Source organism: Pelobates fuscus, chromosome 11, assembly GCF_036172605.1.
Source record: "Pelobates fuscus isolate aPelFus1 chromosome 11, aPelFus1.pri, whole genome shotgun sequence".
Taxonomy (NCBI): domain Eukaryota; kingdom Metazoa; phylum Chordata; class Amphibia; order Anura; family Pelobatidae; genus Pelobates; species Pelobates fuscus.
Window position 1 is genome coordinate 14101514 of NC_086327.1, and position 21061 is coordinate 14122574.

Consider the following 21061-nt stretch of genomic DNA (forward strand, 5'->3'; position numbering starts at 1 on the left):
TAAATAGGTGAATAATAGCCACTACTCTGGAAACTAGGAACGGGTGTAAAGTGGTGTAGGAGTATAGACTCAAACAACAGGATACAACGAGACACAGAAAACAACAAAAAATGTGTGACGGTAAAGGTAAGTTCACTGTCTGGAATGCAGAGGACCCAGTATCAATCCCAACCAGGTCCAAGAACACAAAGATCATGACACTTGTCTGCTTCGTTGCTATTATAATAATGATAAGCTTTTAATTTTGGAAGTTTCCAGAATTATTTTTTTCATTGATGCGTTTGTTATTATTATTATTAATTTGGTTCAAGATATCATTTGAAGGACTTTCATTATTATTACTTGACAAATTTGCCAATTTGATATATAATTCAGAGAGATTACTTTCTCTGTTTTGCTTTTTTTGAAAGGCGAATTTTATAAAATGTCCTCGAATCAGTCATTTAAAACCAAACCCATACCATAATTGGAGATACCTCCCTAAAATAATTTTCCTGGAAATATTACTTAATATTTTTTTTGATAGCTTTGCTATTTTGTGGGGATTCTAATAGCGATCTGTTCCATTCTGGTCGCGTTTTGGTAAAATTATCTTTTAATTCCATAATAATTACAATATGGTCTGACCAAGTAACTTCGTTAATCTCTATTTTTTTTTTTTTTGTCAATCTTTCTTTTATTGAAGCATTTTTGATGGGGTACAGAAGAGAAGGAGGGAAACGTATAGTTTGAATACAGTAGAGGAGTAAGACATTATCAACTTTAAACTATTACATTTCTAGTATAGCGATGCTTCGTTTTTTAAATTTTTATAGAGTTAACAGCCTCGTTTTATATTATACAATCAAGCGTAAAACATGAAATTGAGAGTTTTGACTAGACATAAGTATGGATAGTCTGGCAGGTTAAGTATAACAGTTGCTGTAGGTCCGATATTGAGTGCTAAGAAATATGATTTACTACGTGTCAATGTGACTTGCTGACATAGGATTTGCTTGGTTTAAATGATAAAAAGGAGATACACTAAGCAGAACAATGCAATCATAGGGCAGTGCTAAAACATTGTAAGTCATCTATGTCTAATGGCTAAGAGAAGATGGAAAGATCATGCTAACAGGGCTGGCTATCCTTGCACAATGCTAGACTATGAAAAACATGCAAATGCAAGGTATGCTAGTAGGTGAGTGAGCAGTCTTGGGACTGCAACGGTTACTTAGCAATTAGTAGTTAGGACGGTGTACAAATTAGAGCATTTTACATAAAGGCATGAAGGCACGATCAGGTGAGTAAAAGTCCCGTAGTGTCCCTCAGGATGGGGTCTGGCAGGTCAAACTGGTGGCTGCTTACTGTCCCCAAGTATGAGCATGTAGAATCGCGTTAGGAGGGTAACTTTGCTTCAACATCGGTTGACTCTCACAGGGGGAGTCAGGTTTAAAGTCTATCAGGGCATAGTCCACTATAGCTGCGTTGCGGAGGTGGCGTGGCAGCGGTGCGGCATTGAGAACTGCCGGGAGTCATCCTATACCTGCAGTCGGCATTGGTAAGGCACATGTTGAACAGTCCCAAGCATTGGAGCGATCGGCACAGGGCGCGGGCCCCCTCCTGCCCCAGGCCCCTTCGGGGGGTGGCATCTTCTGACCACTGGCTCGATGGCTCTGTGAGGTCGAGGCAATCCCATTGTGGGTGCAGTTGGTGCCAGATCTCTTTCGCCGCCAGCGGCGGGCAGTCCTCCTGCAGGGTGGTCGATGCTGTGGAGGTATTTCCCTCCTGGCACCCGGGCTGGGTGGGCTGCGTGTGTGAGCGGTTTTCTTGTGGGTAGGTGCTGTGCCCGGAGTGGGACGCCTCTTCCCCGTGTCTCTCACCTCAAGCTTGCGGTCTGGCCTTGGTTGCGGTCTCGCCTTTTTCTGCACGCTGCAGGGTCGGTTCGGCTTGTAAGCTGCCGGTTGGGGTATCTTGCTTGCCCTCTGGGTTTGAAGCCTCTGCTCCAGCTTGCGCCAGAATCTTGCAAATGTTGCGTTTATACGTTGGTAAATATCGCAGAGCTCCCCTGTATCAGGCAAGCGGTTTGAACTGCGAGGGTCGCTTGCCGCCGCCATTTTGGGTTCCCCATGCGTTAGGCTGTCCTGAAGTTGCCGAGTACAAGATTGCTCGATATGCTTATGAAGCCTGTCGTTGGGTGTGGACCGAGATGTCCCCCATCGGTCCAGAGGGGGGGGGGGGGGGTAGGAGATGCCACTTTCGAGGAATCTTTGTCCGGGTCAGTCAGACTGGGGAGCGGCCGTCTCCCTGCTGCCTCTGAGTGTTCTGCCCGGTCTCCGAGAGGTGACGGGTCAGAGTTTGGTACCGGACGGTACCCCCGAGTTTCCCCAACATGCTAGGTGCCGTTCAGTCGTGGTCGTGCCGATATTTGGGGGTATTATCCCCGAAAACTGTTGAGTGGAGCGGGAGCTGAGGCACAGCACGACCGCTCCGTCCGGATGCTAGACAAAGGACAAAGGAGCGAAAATCTGAAGCTTGTATATAGGTATTTCTATCTAGCTGTCTACTTTTCATTGTCTGCTTATCAAGTTTATGATCTATTACGCAGTTAAAATCTCCCATCCAGATAATTTGTCCCTGTTTTATCCTATTTATTATCTCCCTACGACCAGATATAAATCTCATTGGGGCAACAATTGGTGAAAAAGTGTTAATTAGTGTACGGAGGACATTATTGATCGTACCTTCCTTGTCGAATTTATTCTAAATATTTTATATTTATGTCTACATTGCAAGATTTCTCATTCCTTTATTTCCATTATATTTTATTAATATCTAAGGAATTTCTCTATCCGTGCCATGTAAGCTAATTTCGCTTAGGTAAGCTAACGTGTCATTTTGTGTAATAAAGCTTTATCATTCTTGATTGTCTTAATATTATACATTCTTCTATTAATACCATATTTCCTTATATGATAGTGATATACAAACACAATATTTCATGCATTGATCCTCTATATATCTAAATCACTTCTTCCTTTAGCTGGCTTCTTGTGAAATATATTGTGATCCGTTAATATGTATTTACCCCATCTCCCTTAAACCTTCAAAAATACACTATTTCCTTGTTTCGTGTTTTTATAAATTTTCCCCAACCCCTTTTGCTTCACTTCTTAAAAAATAAAACAAAAGAGGAAAAAAATATTCCCCTCTCTCCTTTCTTCTATGTTCTCTTCATCCTGGCTATATATGTAATTTGCGCTTTTTGTAAATTTATTTTCAAATTCTTGTCTATAATCTCTCCTGTAAATTAATTATTGCCGACGGTTTTGGGGATCAAATGTCTCTCTTGCAGCCAATCTTTCAGTTTTTCTGAAGAATCCGATGTAAATATCTTTGAATCTTTGTAGATCAGAATTCTTACTGGAAATCCCCATCTATATTGTATTTTATTAAGTCTCAACATCTCTGTGTAGTTTGTGAAATAACTTATTTTCAGCCTTGTATAGGTTGATAGGTCTGAGTATACTTTTACTTTTTCGTATGGTGCTTGCACTTTATGATCTCTAATTGAATTAGTTATAGCAGATTTGATTCGGGAAGATGCACAGCAGATCATAACATCTCTTGGGATAGTTGTTGACAAGTACTTTGGTTTAGGTATCTGTCATGCCAAAAGCATGAGTTGGTGTTTGATGTGTGTTTATATATGTTAAGAGTTGTTTTTTGTAAACCTTGGGATGGCATTTATTGTGGTCTTTGATCTTGCACCAGGCCTAGACCATAAAACATCTAGATAGCCATCACCAGAGCTGGACACCAGAAATTTCAAAGAGTGGGCAATAGACTGCCAGACCAACCCCCTCTGATCCCCCCAGGGACTGCCCACTGAGAAATAACTAGATTAGATATATAATGAGGGTGCTAGACTATCCAGAGAGTTCAGTTATTCATTTTTCTTTTTGTCAGTAACTTCTAGGAGATCAATACCATCTAAGACTCCCACAAGAAATCTATATGGGGTAAATATATGTAAGGGATTTCTTGTGTTTTCGGCTGTTTTATTTGATGTACTGTTTTGCAATTTGTTATCTGTATGTCATTTATTTCTGTATTTTGTACTCAGCAATGTGAATCTTTTTTGTCAGATTAAATGTTTACTTAATCAGCTTGTGTCTCTGTTTTCTAAGAGCTTCACCCTCCAAAGAAAAGCTCAGATAAACACGTTACCAAAAAGGGTTAATTATATTTGTTTGATCAGTAAAAGTAGAACTGTGATTCTATAATTCTCCTGTGTGTGGGGTAACCGAAGATGCCCGGGTTTAAAAGTCTTGGTGGTGGCAGTAAAGTGTGTACTAGGGGGTTAGTGTAGAAGGGATTGCAGGGGTTAATTGAGTGGTTGCTGGGACTAGCAACAGGTAACCAGGGGTCTGGTGTCATTAACCCTGTCACTTCCACACTCTCCCCACTGTCTCGGCTGGGCCTATAGCCCACGCTCGTGACAGTATCCTATGCCAAAGCTCCACTAAGGGACAAAACGTCTCACTTTTTATATGCAAAAAAGTTGTTTAAAAATATTTTTTTCTGGAGTTATTTATTCTGGGATGTTCCTAATTTTTAGATTGTTATGGGTGACCTGTCTTCCAGGTCCGCCTGTTTCTGCTCCATTTGGGCAATCTTCGTTTTTAATACTTCAGTTTCATTTTGCATCTGTGATGATCCTTTTATTTCTTTTGCTCCTCTCAGATCCTTTGTGTGTGTCCCTTTCACCCCCAGCCCATCTGTCTCCCTCCCAGCCCATCTGTGTGTCTCTTTTTCCCCGTTCTCAAGCCCAGCTATGTTCTTTTTTCACATCCAGACCCTCTCGCCTCCCTGTCCCTTAGTGTTCCCTTCCTGTCCCTTAGTGTTCCTCACCCCTCCTTTCCCTGTCCCTTAGTGTTTCTCTCCCCTCCCCTCTCTGTTCCTTGGTGCACCCCCCACCCCCTTCCTGGTGTGCCTCCTACCACTCTGATTTGACAGATACTTACAAACACACACTGACAAACACACACACACTGACAGACACACTCATGCACGCACATGCACGCACATGCACGCACATGCACACACACTATTTATTAATATTTTTATAATTTAACATTTTCCACCCAGCCTCCCTACCTGGAGAGCTGGCGTGGATCTGTCCCTGGGATCCAGTGTGGCTGCTGGGAGGCGTGCAGCTGTGTTAGAATCAGAGTGACAGGGGGTCCATAACGTGGCCTGGTAGGAGGAAGGGCTTCCCTTCTGCCGATCACTAGAATTTTGCGCCCTGCGAGCCGGTGCACCCTAAGGCCGCCGCCTGATGGATGTACCAGCCCTGCCTGCACACTAAATCCAATAACTACTTTATTTTCCCATTTTGTAATCTTTTAGTGCAAATTGCAGATAGTACTTTTGCCAATTTGTTAGACAATATATCAAGCAATCAATCTTTTTTTTAAACATTGTACGTAAAACATATATAATACATGCTGAGTTGATGTTTACTTGCCCCCATGCCTTTTATGTAAATATTGCTCACCAGCAGTACAACTAAATTATAAGGGTTATTCACTAATTCAAAGTGAATTTTACATTTAAGGCTGAAATAACCAAACTAGAAAAATGTATTTGAATTCTCATGTTAGTGAATAACCCTGAAAGGGTATTTAAAATTTAAGGCCAAAGTAGCTGAACCGGAAGTATAGCTAACTTAGAGAATGACTCCAGTACAACTATTTGGGCCTTAAATTTAAAATAAAATTCACTTTCAATTCTCGCTTTAGTGAATAACTCTGTACATCTCCTTCAAACAATGGCGCATTGATGTAATAAACAAGTTAATCATTTTTTTGCTTTATTGATTTTTTTTAACTCTATGACTCAGAATCTCTTTCATAAAATCTGTCCTTATTATTTGCTTTTTGAATGTTTTTCTAGGAGAACAACTTAGCCATCACAATGGAAACAAGTGTTGAAAACAGAAAGCCGTGATGAAGACCATCTTTTCCATTAGTGCACACAACATTGATGTTGACATTATATCCACTTGCGGATAGAGTTTGAGTTCCAAGAACATCACACATGCTGCTAGTGGCACAACCACGAAGTCCTTGGGTTAGGGCAAGATTTCCTGTGGATGATAAATATTGCAAATTAAATTAAATATTTACAAACAATCTTGCACTGTAAGATATAATAAGTAGAATTACAGTTTCAGTTGGGAGTGTGGTCACTCATGTACAGAAGGCAGAATTAAAGAGGTTAAATTGACCACTTCCCAAGTAAAAAAAATAGATATACCCATAATGAAACATGTACGGATATCACTGGGGATATCCAAACACAGCTTATAAAAGTTGCAGATCTCCTGCCCTTCTAACTCCGCCCAGTCTTTCCGTGGCAGTCCAATCACAGGCTTCCCAATGCAGCTCAATGAGAAGTCTTAGCAAGACACAAGCTCTGGTCAATTGCTCCCTTTTAACTCCTTAGTGACTGCATATGTACAGGGTATGTCAGACAAAAAACAGTTGTTGATGACCGCTAACATACCCTGTACGTCCGCGGCACATTTGAACGCAGGAAGCCTCTCTTAGGGTATTACAGCGATGCCTTGATGTCGATGCATCCTGCAATAACCCCCCTCACTGCCGGGCCACTGGGTGATTGCTCCCCCAGAGCGATCATTTCCAGGTTGCTCCACATGGCGCCCGACAGTGACACAGAGCATCAGAAGCCATCAGGCAGACTTCCGATGCTCTGCCTGTGTGCTGAGTGTCTCGACGGGTCAAGGCACTCACTGAAGTATAAAATAATTAAAGAAAAAAATTTAAATAACATTTTAAAAAAATAAATATTAACCTCCCCTTTCCTCCCTCTCCCCACCCTCCATTCCTATTCACTTACACGATCGCCGCCGTTCCCTCGCCAGCGATCGGTCTTCCTCTCCACTGGGGGGACTGGCTGACAGCCCAGACAGTAACCCCCTCGGCTAAATAGTACCCCATGGGCCATGTGATCGCTCTGGCCATAGTGCTACCATAGTGTTAACTTTTTTTTCACCAGTAGGGGGATCGGCGCTATAAACCTCCCAGGCGCAATTCATCCTGGAGAAACTTGCTGCCAGCCAGGAGTAGTGGGAGTCTGAGCTCAGGACTAATGTTTGTGTTTTAATATTCCAATCAATCAGTTGAATTGAAACAAAATTCTCTGTGTTACGTTTATAGATCACCTGTTTGACTTTAAATTTGTAATTAGTTGGAGATTTTTTGACAGCAAACAGAAAATTAGGGAATATGTGCACCGCTAATAATTAATACAACAAACACGTTCTGCACAACATCAACAACATTCACCTCGAACAGCTTTCTCCCGGCACTTAGAAAGGGATACATTACCACCATGATTTACAATGTATCAGGTCAATTTGGTTTATCTTTTTGTATGTGAATACATTTATAATATATCATTGATTTTCCTTGTGCAAGTGGTGTGCAGCATATCCTTGTTATATTAATTGTAGAGTTTTAGTTATTTGTGTGTGAACCAGTGGTGTATCCTGGTTTTGTGCTGCTCTAGGCATGACGTCATATTCCGGCTCCCAGCCTCAATCTGCGGTGCGCGAGGGAGCTGAGCAGACAGCTCAGAGGAAGTGCTCCCTCGCCAGCCGCCCACCCGCTCGACCGACCGCCCAGCATGTCTGTTAGCCACAAGGCTAACAAGACATTTGCCTTGGGCATTTGGGGGCGGCTTTTTTTGCCGCCCCCTGGAAAATGCCGCCCAAGGCAAATGCCTTGTTTGCCTCGCGGCTAATACGCCCCTGGTGTGAACATTTACTAAAATACAGCTTTGCACTATAAACACTGACACATGTGAACACTAGTTCATACTTTGGCATAGTGCCTGCTCAATAATTAGTGAAAATCACATTTAATTACCAGATATTGTCTCAGACAGGCGAAGGCACTTGTTCTCAGCTCCCGTACATGCCAAAGTAGTTCCAGTGTAGCAATCAGGGGAGTAAGAGAAACAGTTTTGACATGTCAACCCATTTGAAGTACTGTTGGAAGTTGGCACTTAGATTTAGAACAAGAAAAAAGAATAATATATTATATGATCATTTAATTATAGTAATGACAATAATGCATGCATTGATGAGTTGTTTTAAATGTAAAGTTACATTGAAAAGTTATCCCACAATTAAGAATATCCTAGGTTATTGATTTTTCTCTACCAAAGCAAATTCTGCAATTTTTTTTCACCTCAAAGACAAATTAAGCTGAACCTATTTCAATTTGCATATGGTGAGTCAAACAGTAATCAAAACTTTTTCTTTTCGGATTAAAAACGTGCTCCTCACCAAAAAGGGCATTTGAGAATATTACTAAATTGCTTGTATTTATGTTTCCCAATTCAGGAGACCTCACAAGTACAGGAACTATGCATGAGTACTTTGGCCTAAGATTAAAGAGTTACTCCAAACACCATGACCACTTCTGCTATTACAGTCTACTCTCTGTGTCAGCCCTCTCTCTGTAGCTTCCCTCCCCTTCCCTTACATTATGCTGTCAGCTATCCCACCTTGTAGCCCTCCAATTTACTTACACTGTTCTCCTGAATCCTCTCCTTGTGCAGCCCTCCCTCCCTACATGAGATTGGACCAGGGACCCTGAAGGAGGCCATGTGGTGAGATCAGAGTAAGTGTAGAAAAGGACCTGAGAGAACTTGGCCCAGCAATGGATTTAAGGTACGTTTGAAGCTTTATTTTTACAGGTTTCTATTTAATAACACTCAGATGGACCGAGTGACAAATGCTCAATGGGGCACTCTAAAGCCAAAAACACAAAAAATGGGTTGGAGTAGCCCTTGAAACATTTTTATGGTTATTTTTGTAGCTGTGATGATACATTTCACAGTATTTCATCTCTTTTAGAATAGGCAGACAGTTCAATGATACACTGCAATGTGTTCTTGTATGTTATGGGTTAACTGCATGTCCCTGCAGGTTTATTTGAAAAACGTGCTGATTTCAAGATAAATCCCCTTAGTAAGCACTCCTGGACTGCAGGGGAGGCGTCCTGCCTGAATCAGTTTGAATGATAGTGATTAATTCACATTGAGAAGCCTTGGTAACAGAACTTCCCTATTAGAAGCAATGTTGATGTATCCCAATGCTTCTGAGAGAGAAGCATCAAATTGGATACAAGTTATCCGTAGTGATGTCTTCACAGAAAGGGGGGTCAAAGCTGCAGAGAGAGAAACTCTTTTGCAATAAAGGGGAGTCTTATTCATTGTAATTCTGTAAGCACTGACATTGAGGAAGCATTAATCTAAACAATTTAAAGGAAACTCAAATTAATAATAAAAAAAAGAAATGGAAAAATAAGGCAGCCCCACATCAGGGTACCAAATGCTGGGAGCCATCTAGTAAACATCACCCTAGAATGGTATCCTTAAATAGGCAATCCCACATTAGGTATCAAATTAGTGGAACTATGTACTCAACAGCCCCTTTATTTTGTATCCTTAAAAAGGTAATCCCACATAAGTATTTACAAGTTAGAGGAGCTATCTACTAAACAGCGACCTATAGTGAATGATGGAGGTCCCAAATTCTGAAGTGAAAATGAGCGAATGTCATTGAAACACATTTTGGAATTACCGAAACAAAAATAAAAGCAAAAAATTATTTTCCCCATGCACATGTATAACACAAAGTAGTGGGCAAGTTTCCAAGAATCACAGAGCCACTTTCTTACATTGCTAGTTTTGACTTGTTATATTAAATTATTAATTATTAAATTCAGCAGAGGACTTTATACCCTCCACTGGGCAGGCCTTAATGTATTTTGGTTTGAACTATAACTTTTTGCTAACTAACTTCTGGAGATTCTGTCATCTATATGGAGGACTGATACTCACCTGTGTCCTTTGGATCCAATGATCTTCAGGGCTTGATCCTCCCATGGCTCAGTGATTGGAGTGGCACACTCTTTGTGAGTTGATCGATATGGGAGTGAGCTGGGAGGGCACATACTTCAAACATATTACCCTATATGTCTTTTTATTTGTTTTAACGGTATACAGAATATTCTGATGAGCGTATAAGTATATGCACTTTAGTATTACTTGCACACCATTTATATGTGTTTTTGTGCAGGGTGTGAAACATGGAACATCAGAGACAATAACAATTTCTCACCCAACGTGCATGTGTATGGCTGAAGGATCCTGCCATATACTAATGGTAGGGGATGACTTTTTCTTATTTTTATATATATGTATATATTTACTTAATTTTAAAAAAAATGCATATTTCCTTTCTAAACTTGATGGAAGGATTATTACATTAAAACTTGTTATAACATAAATAATAGTTTTAAGGTGGAAGCTGTCTTTTGGTACGCTTTCCAAAGTAGAGTGTTTCGGAGCTCATGATAGCTGCACCAGAACATTATCTGAAGTGCTTTAATTGCTTGCACTATGGTTTAAATTGAAGATATATATATCTGAAGACATGTATATTTGTAATTATTGTTGTTTGTTGAGTTACAGTAGATACATACATGTTGGAGTAGCTGGAGTACAGTTGTCAGTGCCACAGCAAGACGTCCCCACCAAGATAGTTCCGTAAAGAAAGGTTATACTTCCAGTCTGGTTACACTGTGCTGCTGGTGAACACGTTCTAGTAAATGATGCAGTGTACCCTGAAACTGGAATTAAGGAACAAAGTGTCAATTATTAAGATTGACAGTTTTGGCATAAATTTCACTCTCCTAGAAAAAAACATTATGTAAGCATTGTAATACTTATCTCACCTACGTTGTTTGCCGTGATGGAAGAGGAACAAAAGTAATTGCCAGAAGGGCAGGTAATGCTGTCCCCAGTGCAAGATGTGCCATTTAATACAAGACATTGTGTGCAGCTGAGAGAATGACCTAGAATACAAGATTAAATTATGTTCGGTGAAATCACAGAAATAGCATTTCAGGGAATAAAACATATCTTACTTGATTCATTAAAATGAATTGTTTTTTGAATCTTAATCTGGTATGATATAAGATCTAAAGCTACATGAATAATACATTTAAAACAATTAGCCAACGATAGTGGTGAATGACGGGAGCCATGCATGTACCAAAAGCCTAAGTCTGTTGCCCAGGTTGGGGCAGCCTGTAGACTTACGTCTGTTGGGATTTGAGAACATCTCACTGGCTTGTTTCCTTATTGTTCTGTAAGTAAGTAGCCAGTTTGTGTATCATCTCACAGACTTCTTCAATTTCTGCCATTTTTTTTAAAGATTAGAACAATGGGCATATCATATATCCTACCCACGATTTTTATTAATTATGTTGGATAGTGCATAGGAGCAAAGTTTCTGAATCCATGCTGGGCCAACATGAATGACATCCCTACCATGTGAAAATGTAACAGGGCTTAAAAATGTTTTAATAAAACAAAATACATATTTTGAGGGTAAATTAAAAAAGGCATTTGGTTTGGGAGGTAGGTGGTAAAATGCATGTGCAGCAGGGCCGGCCTTAGGCATTTGGGCGCCCTGTGCAAAAAGATCTTCACAGCGCCCCCCCCCCTCCCCCACTCCTTACCCCTTCCCACACACCCTGTCACACACACACAGGCAGGCAGACAGCCATACACACACATACACACACACACAAACACACTCAGGCAGTCATACACAGACAGCCACACACAAACACACACACAGACATAGAATTTGACGGCAGATAAGAACCATTCGGCCCATCTAGTCTGCCCAGACAGTCACACATAGGCAGTCACACACAAACACACACACACACAGGCAGACAGTCACACACACACACACACACACAGACAGTCACACACACACACACGCGCAGACAGTCTCACACACACACACACACACACAAACATAGGCAAACAGTCACACACACACAGGCAGACAGCCACACACAGTCAGACACACACACTCACTAACAGACAAACACAATCACAGACACACACTAACAGACACACACACACTAACAGACACAGACACACACTAACATACACAGACACACACTAACACACACAGACAAACAGTCAAACACACACAGACAAACAGTCAAACACACACTGTCAGACAGCCACACACACACAGTCACAGACAGACACACACACACACACTGGCAGACAGTCGCACACACACACACGCGCAGACAGTCACACACACACACGCGCAGACAGTCACACACACACACACACACACGCACAGACAGTCACACACACACGCGCAGACAGTCACACACACAGACAGTTACACACACGCGCAGACAGTCTCACACACACACACACACACACACAGACATAGGCAAACAGTCACACACACACAGGCAGACAGCCACACACACACACACACACAGTCAGACACACACACTCACTAACAGACAAACACACTCACAGACACACACTAACAGACACAGACACACACTAACATACACAGACACACACTAACATACACACACACACACTAACAGACACAGACACACACTAACATACACAGACACACACTAACATACACAGACACACACTAACATACACACACACACACTAACAGACACAGACACACACTAACATACACAGACACACACTAACATACACACACACACACTAACAGACACAGACACACACTAACAGACACAGACACACACTAACATACACACACACACTAACAGACACAGACACACACTAACATACACACACTAACAGACACACACTAACAGACACACACACTCACCCACATTAACACATTTTTTTAAATTTATTTAGACACCCCCCCCCAGTCTCCTTACCTTTGGGAATGCTGGGGGGGGGGTGGACCAGTGGCTGCTGGGCAGGGCGGGCGGCTGGCGAGGGAGCACTTCCTCTGAGCTGTTTGCTCAGCTCCCTCGCGCGCCGCAGAGTGAGGCTGGGAGCCGGAATATGACGTCATATTCCGGCTCCCAGCCTCACTCTGCGGCGCGCGAGGGAGCTGAGCATACAGCTCAGAGGAAGTGCTCCCTCGCCAGCGCCGCCCGACCGCCCAGCAGCCCGGCATTTCTGTTAGCCGCAAGGCTAACAAGACATTTGCCTTGGGCATTTGGGGGCGGCATTTTTTGCCGCCCCCTGGAAAATGCCGCCCAAGGCAAATGCCTTGTTAGCATTGTGGCTAACAGACATGCTGTGTGAGCTATGCGGCCGCAGGGCGCCCCCTGCACCATGGCGCCCTGTGCGGTCGCACAGCTCGCACACCCCTAAGGCCGGCCCTGATGTGCAGTAATCATTTGGAGTGTATGGTTGTGGAGTAAAGGAGTATGTCTGATTGGTTATAGAGCTGTGTGTCAAATTGTGAAAGGATAGCTGATGAATGCACAAGTAATCCATGCAAGAAGCCCCATTTAATTTGAAGACTGCAGTTTAAAGGGACATTTTTACATTCATCCCGGCAAAAAGCCCCATTTAATTTAAAGACTGCAGTTTAAAGGTACAGACTGAGAATCATTCTACCGGATTCATCTTAGTTACTACATTATTAATGTACTATAATAATGTCACTATTTGTACCGGTAGTATACTACTGTATTATTTTGTACTTGCAGCTACATGTAATTATTAACCCCTTAAGGACGGACGACGGTTCAGGACCGTCCTCGGCATTTTTCCATTGCCGACCGACGACGGTCCTGAACCGTCCTAAATTTAAGATGTACTTACCCGATCACCGTCGTTCCCCCGGCGGCGATCGGCGGTGCTCCCATTGTAGGGAGACTGCCCGCAGCCCAGACAGTCTCCCCATGGCAGATTAGGACCCCTGTGGCCATGTGATCGCCCAACAGGGCGACCACATGGTCACAATAGGTGTCCATCTGTCTGCCTGCAGGGGGACTGTCTGTGCTGACAGGCAGCCTCCCTGCTAGTGTAAAATCAGAAAAAAATTAAAGTTAAAGTTAATAAAAAAAAAATATTATTACATATGTGTATATATATATGATATATAGACATATATTATACCTATATAATATATGTCTATATATCATATATATATAATGTCATGCTAAGTGTATTTTTATATTAATATGTACATATATTAATATAAAAATACACTTATAATTAAATTACACACGTATATATATAATATATATAATAACTATATATATATTGTATATATATATTATTATAAAATACAAATAATAAGTAATTTAAATTAAATTAAATATGTAAAAATAATAATAAATTTTTAAAAAAAAATTATATATCTATACGAAATGTTATTCTAACTGTATTTTGATATTAATATATATATATTTATATCAAAATACACTTAGAATGAAATTGTATATATAAATAAATAAAAAGAATACGAACTATTCATATGTCCATATACAAAATTACATACATAATTATATAAATATACACGTAGACTTCAAATATATAAATATGCATATATATTTAAATTCTACGTGCGAATTTATGTAATATTTTTACATAATTAAGTTATTTTATCTATTGCAATTTAAGGGACCTGCCTGCCAACCCAGGCCGAAAGTCCAGAGAATGTAATTTGCTATCACTGTATTTTACCCTGTAACGTTCTACAACACCCTAAAACCTGTACATGGGGGGTACTGTTTTACTCAGGAGACTTTGCTGAACACAAATATTAGTGATTCAAAACAGTAAAACATATCAAAGCGATGATATTGTCAGTGAAAGTGACGTTTTTTGCATGTTTCACACACAAACAGCACTTTTACTGATGATATAATTGTTGTCAGTGGCGTACATACCAGGGTCGCAGGGGTCGCGGCTGCGACCGGGCCGGCCCACCAGGGGGCCCAGCCGCCCCTGCGACCCGGTATGTACGCTCTGGGCCAGCCTCTTCTCCTGGGGGGCCCAGGAGCCGGCCACCTCCGGGCCCCCCGAGGCTGGCCCTGCTTACACCCGGCGGCCGGCTGGTGCGCGAGGGAGCACTCTCCCCTGAGTGCTTCCTCTTCAGCTCCCTCGCGCACCGCACTGATACCGGAGCCGGAAGATGATGTCATCTTCCGGCGCCGGTATCAGTACGCGGCGCGCGAGGGAGCTGAAGAGGAAGCACTCAGGGGAGAGTGCTCCCTCGCGCGCCCGCAGGACCAGCCAGCCAGCCGGGTGACCGGCCCCCCCAGGAGCCCAGCAGCACCACTGGACCCCAGGGAATCCCCTGAGCACTCCAAAAGGTAAGGAGGCTGGGGGGATTAAATTAAAAAAAAAACATGTGTAAGTGTGTGTGAGTGTTAGTGTTAGTGTGTGAGTGTTAGTGTGTGTGTGTGTGAGTGTTAGTGTGTGTGTGTGAGTGTTAGTGTGTGTGTGTGTGTGAGTGTGAGTGTGTTAGTGTGTGTGTGTTAGTGTGTGAGTGTGTGTGAGTGTTAGTGTTAGTGTGTGTGTGTTAGTGTGTGTGAGTGAGTGTTAGTGTGTGTGTGTGTGTGTGAGTGAGTGTTAGTGTGTGTGTGTGTTAGTGTGTGTGTGTGAGCGTGTGTGTGTGTTAGTGTGTGAGCGTTAGTGTGTGTGTGTGTGTTAGTGTGAGTGTTGGTGTTTGTGTTAGAGTGTGTGTCTGCTAGTGAGTGTCAGTGAGTGTGTTACTGTGTGTGTCTGTTACTGAGTGTGTGTGTGTGTTAGTGAGTCTGTTTGATGTCTGTTAGTGAGTGTGTGTTTGTCAGTGAGAGTGTATGTTTTGTAAGTGAGTGTGTATGTATGTCTGCCGCTGAGTGTGTCTTAGTCAGTAAATGTGTGTGTCTGTTAGCTAGTGTGTATGCATTTGTTCGTGAGAGTGTGTGTGTGTGTGTCTTCAGCACTTACCTTTCTCCAGCGCCGGACTCCCATGGCGCTGGGGATCCCTCCGCCTCTCAGCTCCGAATGCGCATGCACGGCAAGAGCCGCGCACGCATTCAAACCGCCCATAGGAAAGCATTACTCAATGCTTTCCTATGGACGTTCAGTGTCTTAAAATGGCGGAAGCGCCTCTAGCGGCTGTCAGTGAGACAGCCACTAGAGGCTGGATTAACCCTCAGTGAAACATAACAGTTTCTCTGAAACTGCTATGCTTTCAGCTGCAGGGTTAAAACTAGAGGGACCTGACACCCAGACCACTTCATTGAGCTGATGTGATCTGGGTGTCTGTAGTGGTCCTTTAAGTGTGTGTGCATCTGCATGCAGTGGCGTACATACCGCGGTCGCAACCCCTGCGACCAGGTGCCCGCCGCCATGTGTTGCTGCCCCTTCCCGCGCAGAGTAAGCGCGAGGGGGGGGGCCCACGGATCAATTTTCGCACCGGGGCCCCATGGGTCATGTGTACGCCACTGATTGTTGTGATACATTTTCCAGTTTTGAAACACTAATATTTGTGTTCAGCAAAGTCTCCTGAGTATAACAGTACACCCCATGTACAGGTTTTATAGCGTTTTTGAAAGTTACAGGGTCAAATATATGGGTCAAATATTTTTACATTGAAAATGGCCAGGTTGGTTATGTTGCCTTTGAGAGCGTATGGTAGCCCAGGAATGAGAATTACCCCCATGATGGCATACCATTTGCAAAAGAAGACAACCCAAGGTATTGCAAATGGGGTATGTCCAGTCTTTTTTAGTAACCACTTAGTCACAAACACTGGCCAAAATTAGCGTTCAATTTAGTTTTTTACTTTTTTCACACAAAAACAAATATGAACGCTAACTTTGGCCAGTGTTTGCGACTAAGTGGCTACTAAAAAAGTCTGGACATACCCCATATTGAATACCCTGGGTTGTCTACTTTAAAAAAAATATGTTCATGTGGGGTGTTATTCAGCGATTTATGACAGATAATAGTGTTACAATGTCACTATTGATACATTTTAAAAAATGTATGTTTTGAAACCGCAATATCCTACTTGTACTTATAGCCCTATAACATGCAAAAAAATAGCAAAAAGCATGTAAACACTGGGTATTTTTAAACTCAGGACAACATTTTTAATCTATTTAGCAGTTTTTGTCATTCGCTTTTGTAGATGAGTAAAAGATTTTTCACATAAAAGTCAAAAAACATGTATTTTTTTCAATTTTTCATCATATTTTTTCATTTTTTTAAAATTAAATTACATGAGATTATATAAATAATGGTATGTAATGAAAGCCCCTTTTGTCCTGAAAAAAAAACAATATATAATTTGTATGGGAACAGTAAATGAGAGAGCGGAAAATTACAGCTAAACACAAACACCACAAAAGTGTAAAAAGATGCCTGGTCGCAAATGTACAACATCGCAAAAACAGTCCGGTCCTTAAGGGGTTAATAATCTGGATGATAGTATTTTGGTTGGCAAATATTGTAAAACAAAAATTCAATTTGACAATTTTTATTTTGTCTTCGCTCAAAACGACAAATGGCAGGTCTGCTCAACCATTCCCCCCTTCCTCCTCGCCCTCACCCCCTTTTCACTCCTAACCATGAATTCCTTTAAATAACTGTGTTTCTCTTCTTTTTAAGGCCAGTTTTACATCCACCCTGCAAGAAGCCCCATTTAATTTGAAGACTGCAGTTTAAAGGTACAGACTGAGAATCAGAAGTTATTTTACCGGATTTCCTTCATCTTAGTTACTACATTATTAATTTACTATAACAATGTTACTATTTGTACCGGTAGTATACTACTGTATTATTTTGTACTTGCAATTCATGAAGTTATTAATAATCTGCCTGATAATATTCTGGTTGGCAAATATTGTAATTTTATTAGACAAATGGCAGGTCTGCTCAACCATTCCCCCTTACTCCTCCCCCTTTCCCCCCTTGCCACTCCTAGCCATAAATTCCTTTAAATAACTGTGTGTCTCTACTTTTTAGGGTCAGGTTTTCATCCACCCCTGCAAGAAGCCCCTTTTAATTTTACTAGGCTTTTTTTTATTTTTATTTTTTATTGTTATTTTATTTATGTTTATGTTATGTTTATGTTATTCTCTTTTCAATCTAGGTACTCTCTCTTTTTTATTCATTTTGTTTTCTTCTTAATGTTTTTTTCTCTGTATTACTTTTATCATAGGTTTTTTTTTTTTTCCCACAGGTTCGTACATAGTTCTTCTTGTTATAATTCGTGTGCAGGTATTCAACGTGTTTACGTTCTAGTTTTACATTCCTATATGTCATACAGTGCGTTTTGTCTACTAAGTTCTTGAGTTTACTATTTACTGTTATTTCTATATTTTATACCCTTGCAATATGAGCAATTTTATTCATTATACCTGATTCTTCCTGCTAAAAAAAAAATATATATATATTTTAAAAATATATATTTATCCTATTTCCCCCTCATTGGGTTCATTTTAAAACAACAACAACAACACTGTTTCATTCTTTACCACTAACCCCTTAATTTAATGGAGTGGAGATTTGTAGCAAAAGTAAGTTTCCAGCAGAAAAAATAGCCACTAACAACTCTTTTTTTTTTTCTCTAACGGGGAGAACTTAGTAACTGGTTCCAACTTTCCTGCTACTTTTACCAGCTGCTGCTAAGCATCCAAACTGACTAATTATTAACATGTATGCAATCTCATTGTTGGTAAAGGAGAAACAATAGATTGTCAGTTTTCCTTTAATGAAATGGGGATGGGCTGCTGTATCCAATATCGCACGTTTCCCATTAGTGTTTATTCACTAGAGAGAGAACTGTAGTGGGTTTAATGTAAAAAAAAAAATCATTAAAAGTTCCCATATAAATGGCTTCCAAGTTTCACAGGATTTTATTATTCAAACCTATATACAATTTTATAGATAAGCTTTAGAGTTTCAAGTCATTTACTTGTCTTTTTTCCCCATATCTAGGCAGGTGTAATTTTTAGTTAGATAGCAAGAGGTGACAATTTTTACCGATGTTACGTTTTATCATCTCCTAGAGAGAAGAACAATCTATTAATGTAAATGTTAATTGCTCAACCTTTAACATTTATTGAGGAGATTTGTTAAGGCACAAACACGTTCCATTCTGTGACAAAGTTCTAAATAAGGTCCTAGACTTGGAGATGTGTTTTGCTATTAACTGCAATTATTATTATAGCAATATAGTATTATAACAATATAGTATTATAACAATATAGTATTGTTAATAGACTTACACTATGTTTTAAAATACAATATCCAAATGGGAGCATTTATATCTGAGTGCCTAAAGTGCCTGTCTTACTTGGTGATATATAATGAATTTTCTTAAGATGTAAGAAATCAGTCAATCTACAATTAATGATACAATTTTGATCTAAGCCATTATTGTTTTTTTTTTTGTTTTTTTTTTATTCTTGTATTCACAGTATTTTTGGTACAAAAAAGTATATATACTATTAAATACAGTATTTACATTTATTTTCACAATATTTTTGGTTTTAAAAGTAACTATACTATTAGGTAGAATATTTATATTTGCAAAACTCTTAAAATATATTCATTATCAACATATAGGTATTTATACATTTGCACTAACACTGTATTCATAGTAAAAGCAGAGATTCACTTTATGGCCTTTTACTTAATCAAAATTAATTTCACCAATAATTTCCCAGAAGGACCCAGGTGTGGGTCTAGTTATTTGGTTTATACGTAACTGCCATTGTAAAACACAGACTTACCTGCAGCTACCAAAGTAGACAGCACACACAAAAATCCAAGTAGGGAGTCCATTATGAGTGGCTACACAACACTGGCTGAAGATAAATTGTAATGATCCTTTGCTGCCTATGCCCTTATATAGTACACACAGGTATTGGGTGTGGAAGAAGGTCACGGCATGTCGGAAAAAATTATTCAAGATAATTTCAAGAGATTCAAGAAAAAAGGATACCGTTAAGGTCAAACAAGAATTACTGGTGTTGGTATGAGTCAGAGCTGTAACTATGGACACAGTTGCATGTGTTATACTATACCTCTCTATAGACAACACACGGGAGTCAACCATTAAAGCCTTTATTTTTGAGTTTGATTTATTTTTGGTAAAATGTTAATTTAACCTGTACATGCACTTTAATGTTTTTCTTTAACCAACGTTTTCATTTTATTGTTATTTAAAATATCTCGATGTGTACATTAGGGATTTCATTAATGCAATATACCTAGAAAGTATTTATTTATTTACTCATGTGATGCCTTGGAAACCAGTCCATATTAAGTGGTTAAATGATCCCATTATACTCATTGGAAGCCATTAAATATATTTCTATACACTAATTTGTGGTTGTTAATGGTGAGAGTTTGGGGTTTGTAAACAGCTTCTACTAGCTAAGGTTACTGACAGCCACATTAGTAAGTAGTAGCTGGTTGTTAAACTTACCGTCAACTTTAGAAACAATTCCTTAATGCCTAGTGCATGGGTGGGAAACCTTCAGTACACCAGATATTGTGGCCTACATCTCCCATAACACCATTGCAGCCCTAATGCTAGAAAAGCATCAGGGAAGATGTAGTCCACAACATCTTGAGTGTTAGCCTACACTTGGGCTATTGCAGTGGTTTCCAAACTCGTCCTCATGATCAACCAACAGTTTTGTCAGTATCACAATTAACAATAAAAAAGGAAATACATAAATCCTGGATTGTTGGTGGGCCGTGAGGACTGGTTTGGGAAACACTGGTCTAGTGTATGATGTTGAAAAAGCAATTATATAAGAAAAGGTCATGACAAACATGAAACATATTGGACAGCTCCTCCTTTACATCAGTCCTGCAAGTTCTGAGGTGGGGCCTCCATGGATTGGATGTGTTTTTTCAGAACATCCCACAGATGATCAATTATATTGAGATCTTGGGTATTTGGAGGCCAATGCTACACCTTCAAACCATTTCTGAACAATTCTAGCAATGTAGCAAGGTGCATTACCCTGGCATCAGGGGATACCATTGCCATGAAGGGGTGTACACAGGGCCGGACTGGGGATACAAAGCAGCCCTGGAAAAAATGTATGCCAGCCCCATGCATACATATATATATATATATATATATATATATATATATATATATATATATATATATACCAGCACTCTGGGTCGT

The 21061-nt window shown here is 40.5% G+C and overlaps 1 protein-coding gene across 1 annotated transcript; it reads right to left on the reverse strand.

Annotated features, from left to right (window-relative positions):
• Positions 1-5886: 5886 nt before the first annotated feature.
• On the reverse strand, positions 5887-19733 carry LOC134578149 (phospholipase A2 inhibitor and Ly6/PLAUR domain-containing protein-like). The gene is made up of 5 exons (XM_063437149.1): positions 19647-19733; positions 10815-10934; positions 10563-10709; positions 7935-8072; positions 5887-6130 (listed from the first exon to the last, which is right to left on the reverse strand). Exons 1-5 carry the CDS (start codon positions 19696-19698, stop codon positions 5934-5936), a joined length of 654 nt encoding a protein of 217 aa, XP_063293219.1. The 5' UTR covers positions 19699-19733; the 3' UTR covers positions 5887-5933.
• Between the last annotated feature and the right edge of the window lie 1328 nt (positions 19734-21061).

Coding starts and splice junctions, on each gene's coding strand:
- LOC134578149 (XM_063437149.1), bottom strand. CDS start 19,698: ATGGACTCCCTACTTGGATTTTTGTGTGTGCTGTCTACTTTGGTAGCT. Junction 10,710..10,814: donor CATCACGGCAAACAACGTAG/GTGAGATAAGTA, acceptor CCTTAATTCCAG/TTTCAGGGTACACTGCATCA. Junction 8,073..10,562: donor TACTCCAGCTACTCCAACAT/GTATGTATCTAC, acceptor TCTAAATCTAAG/TGCCAACTTCCAACAGTACT.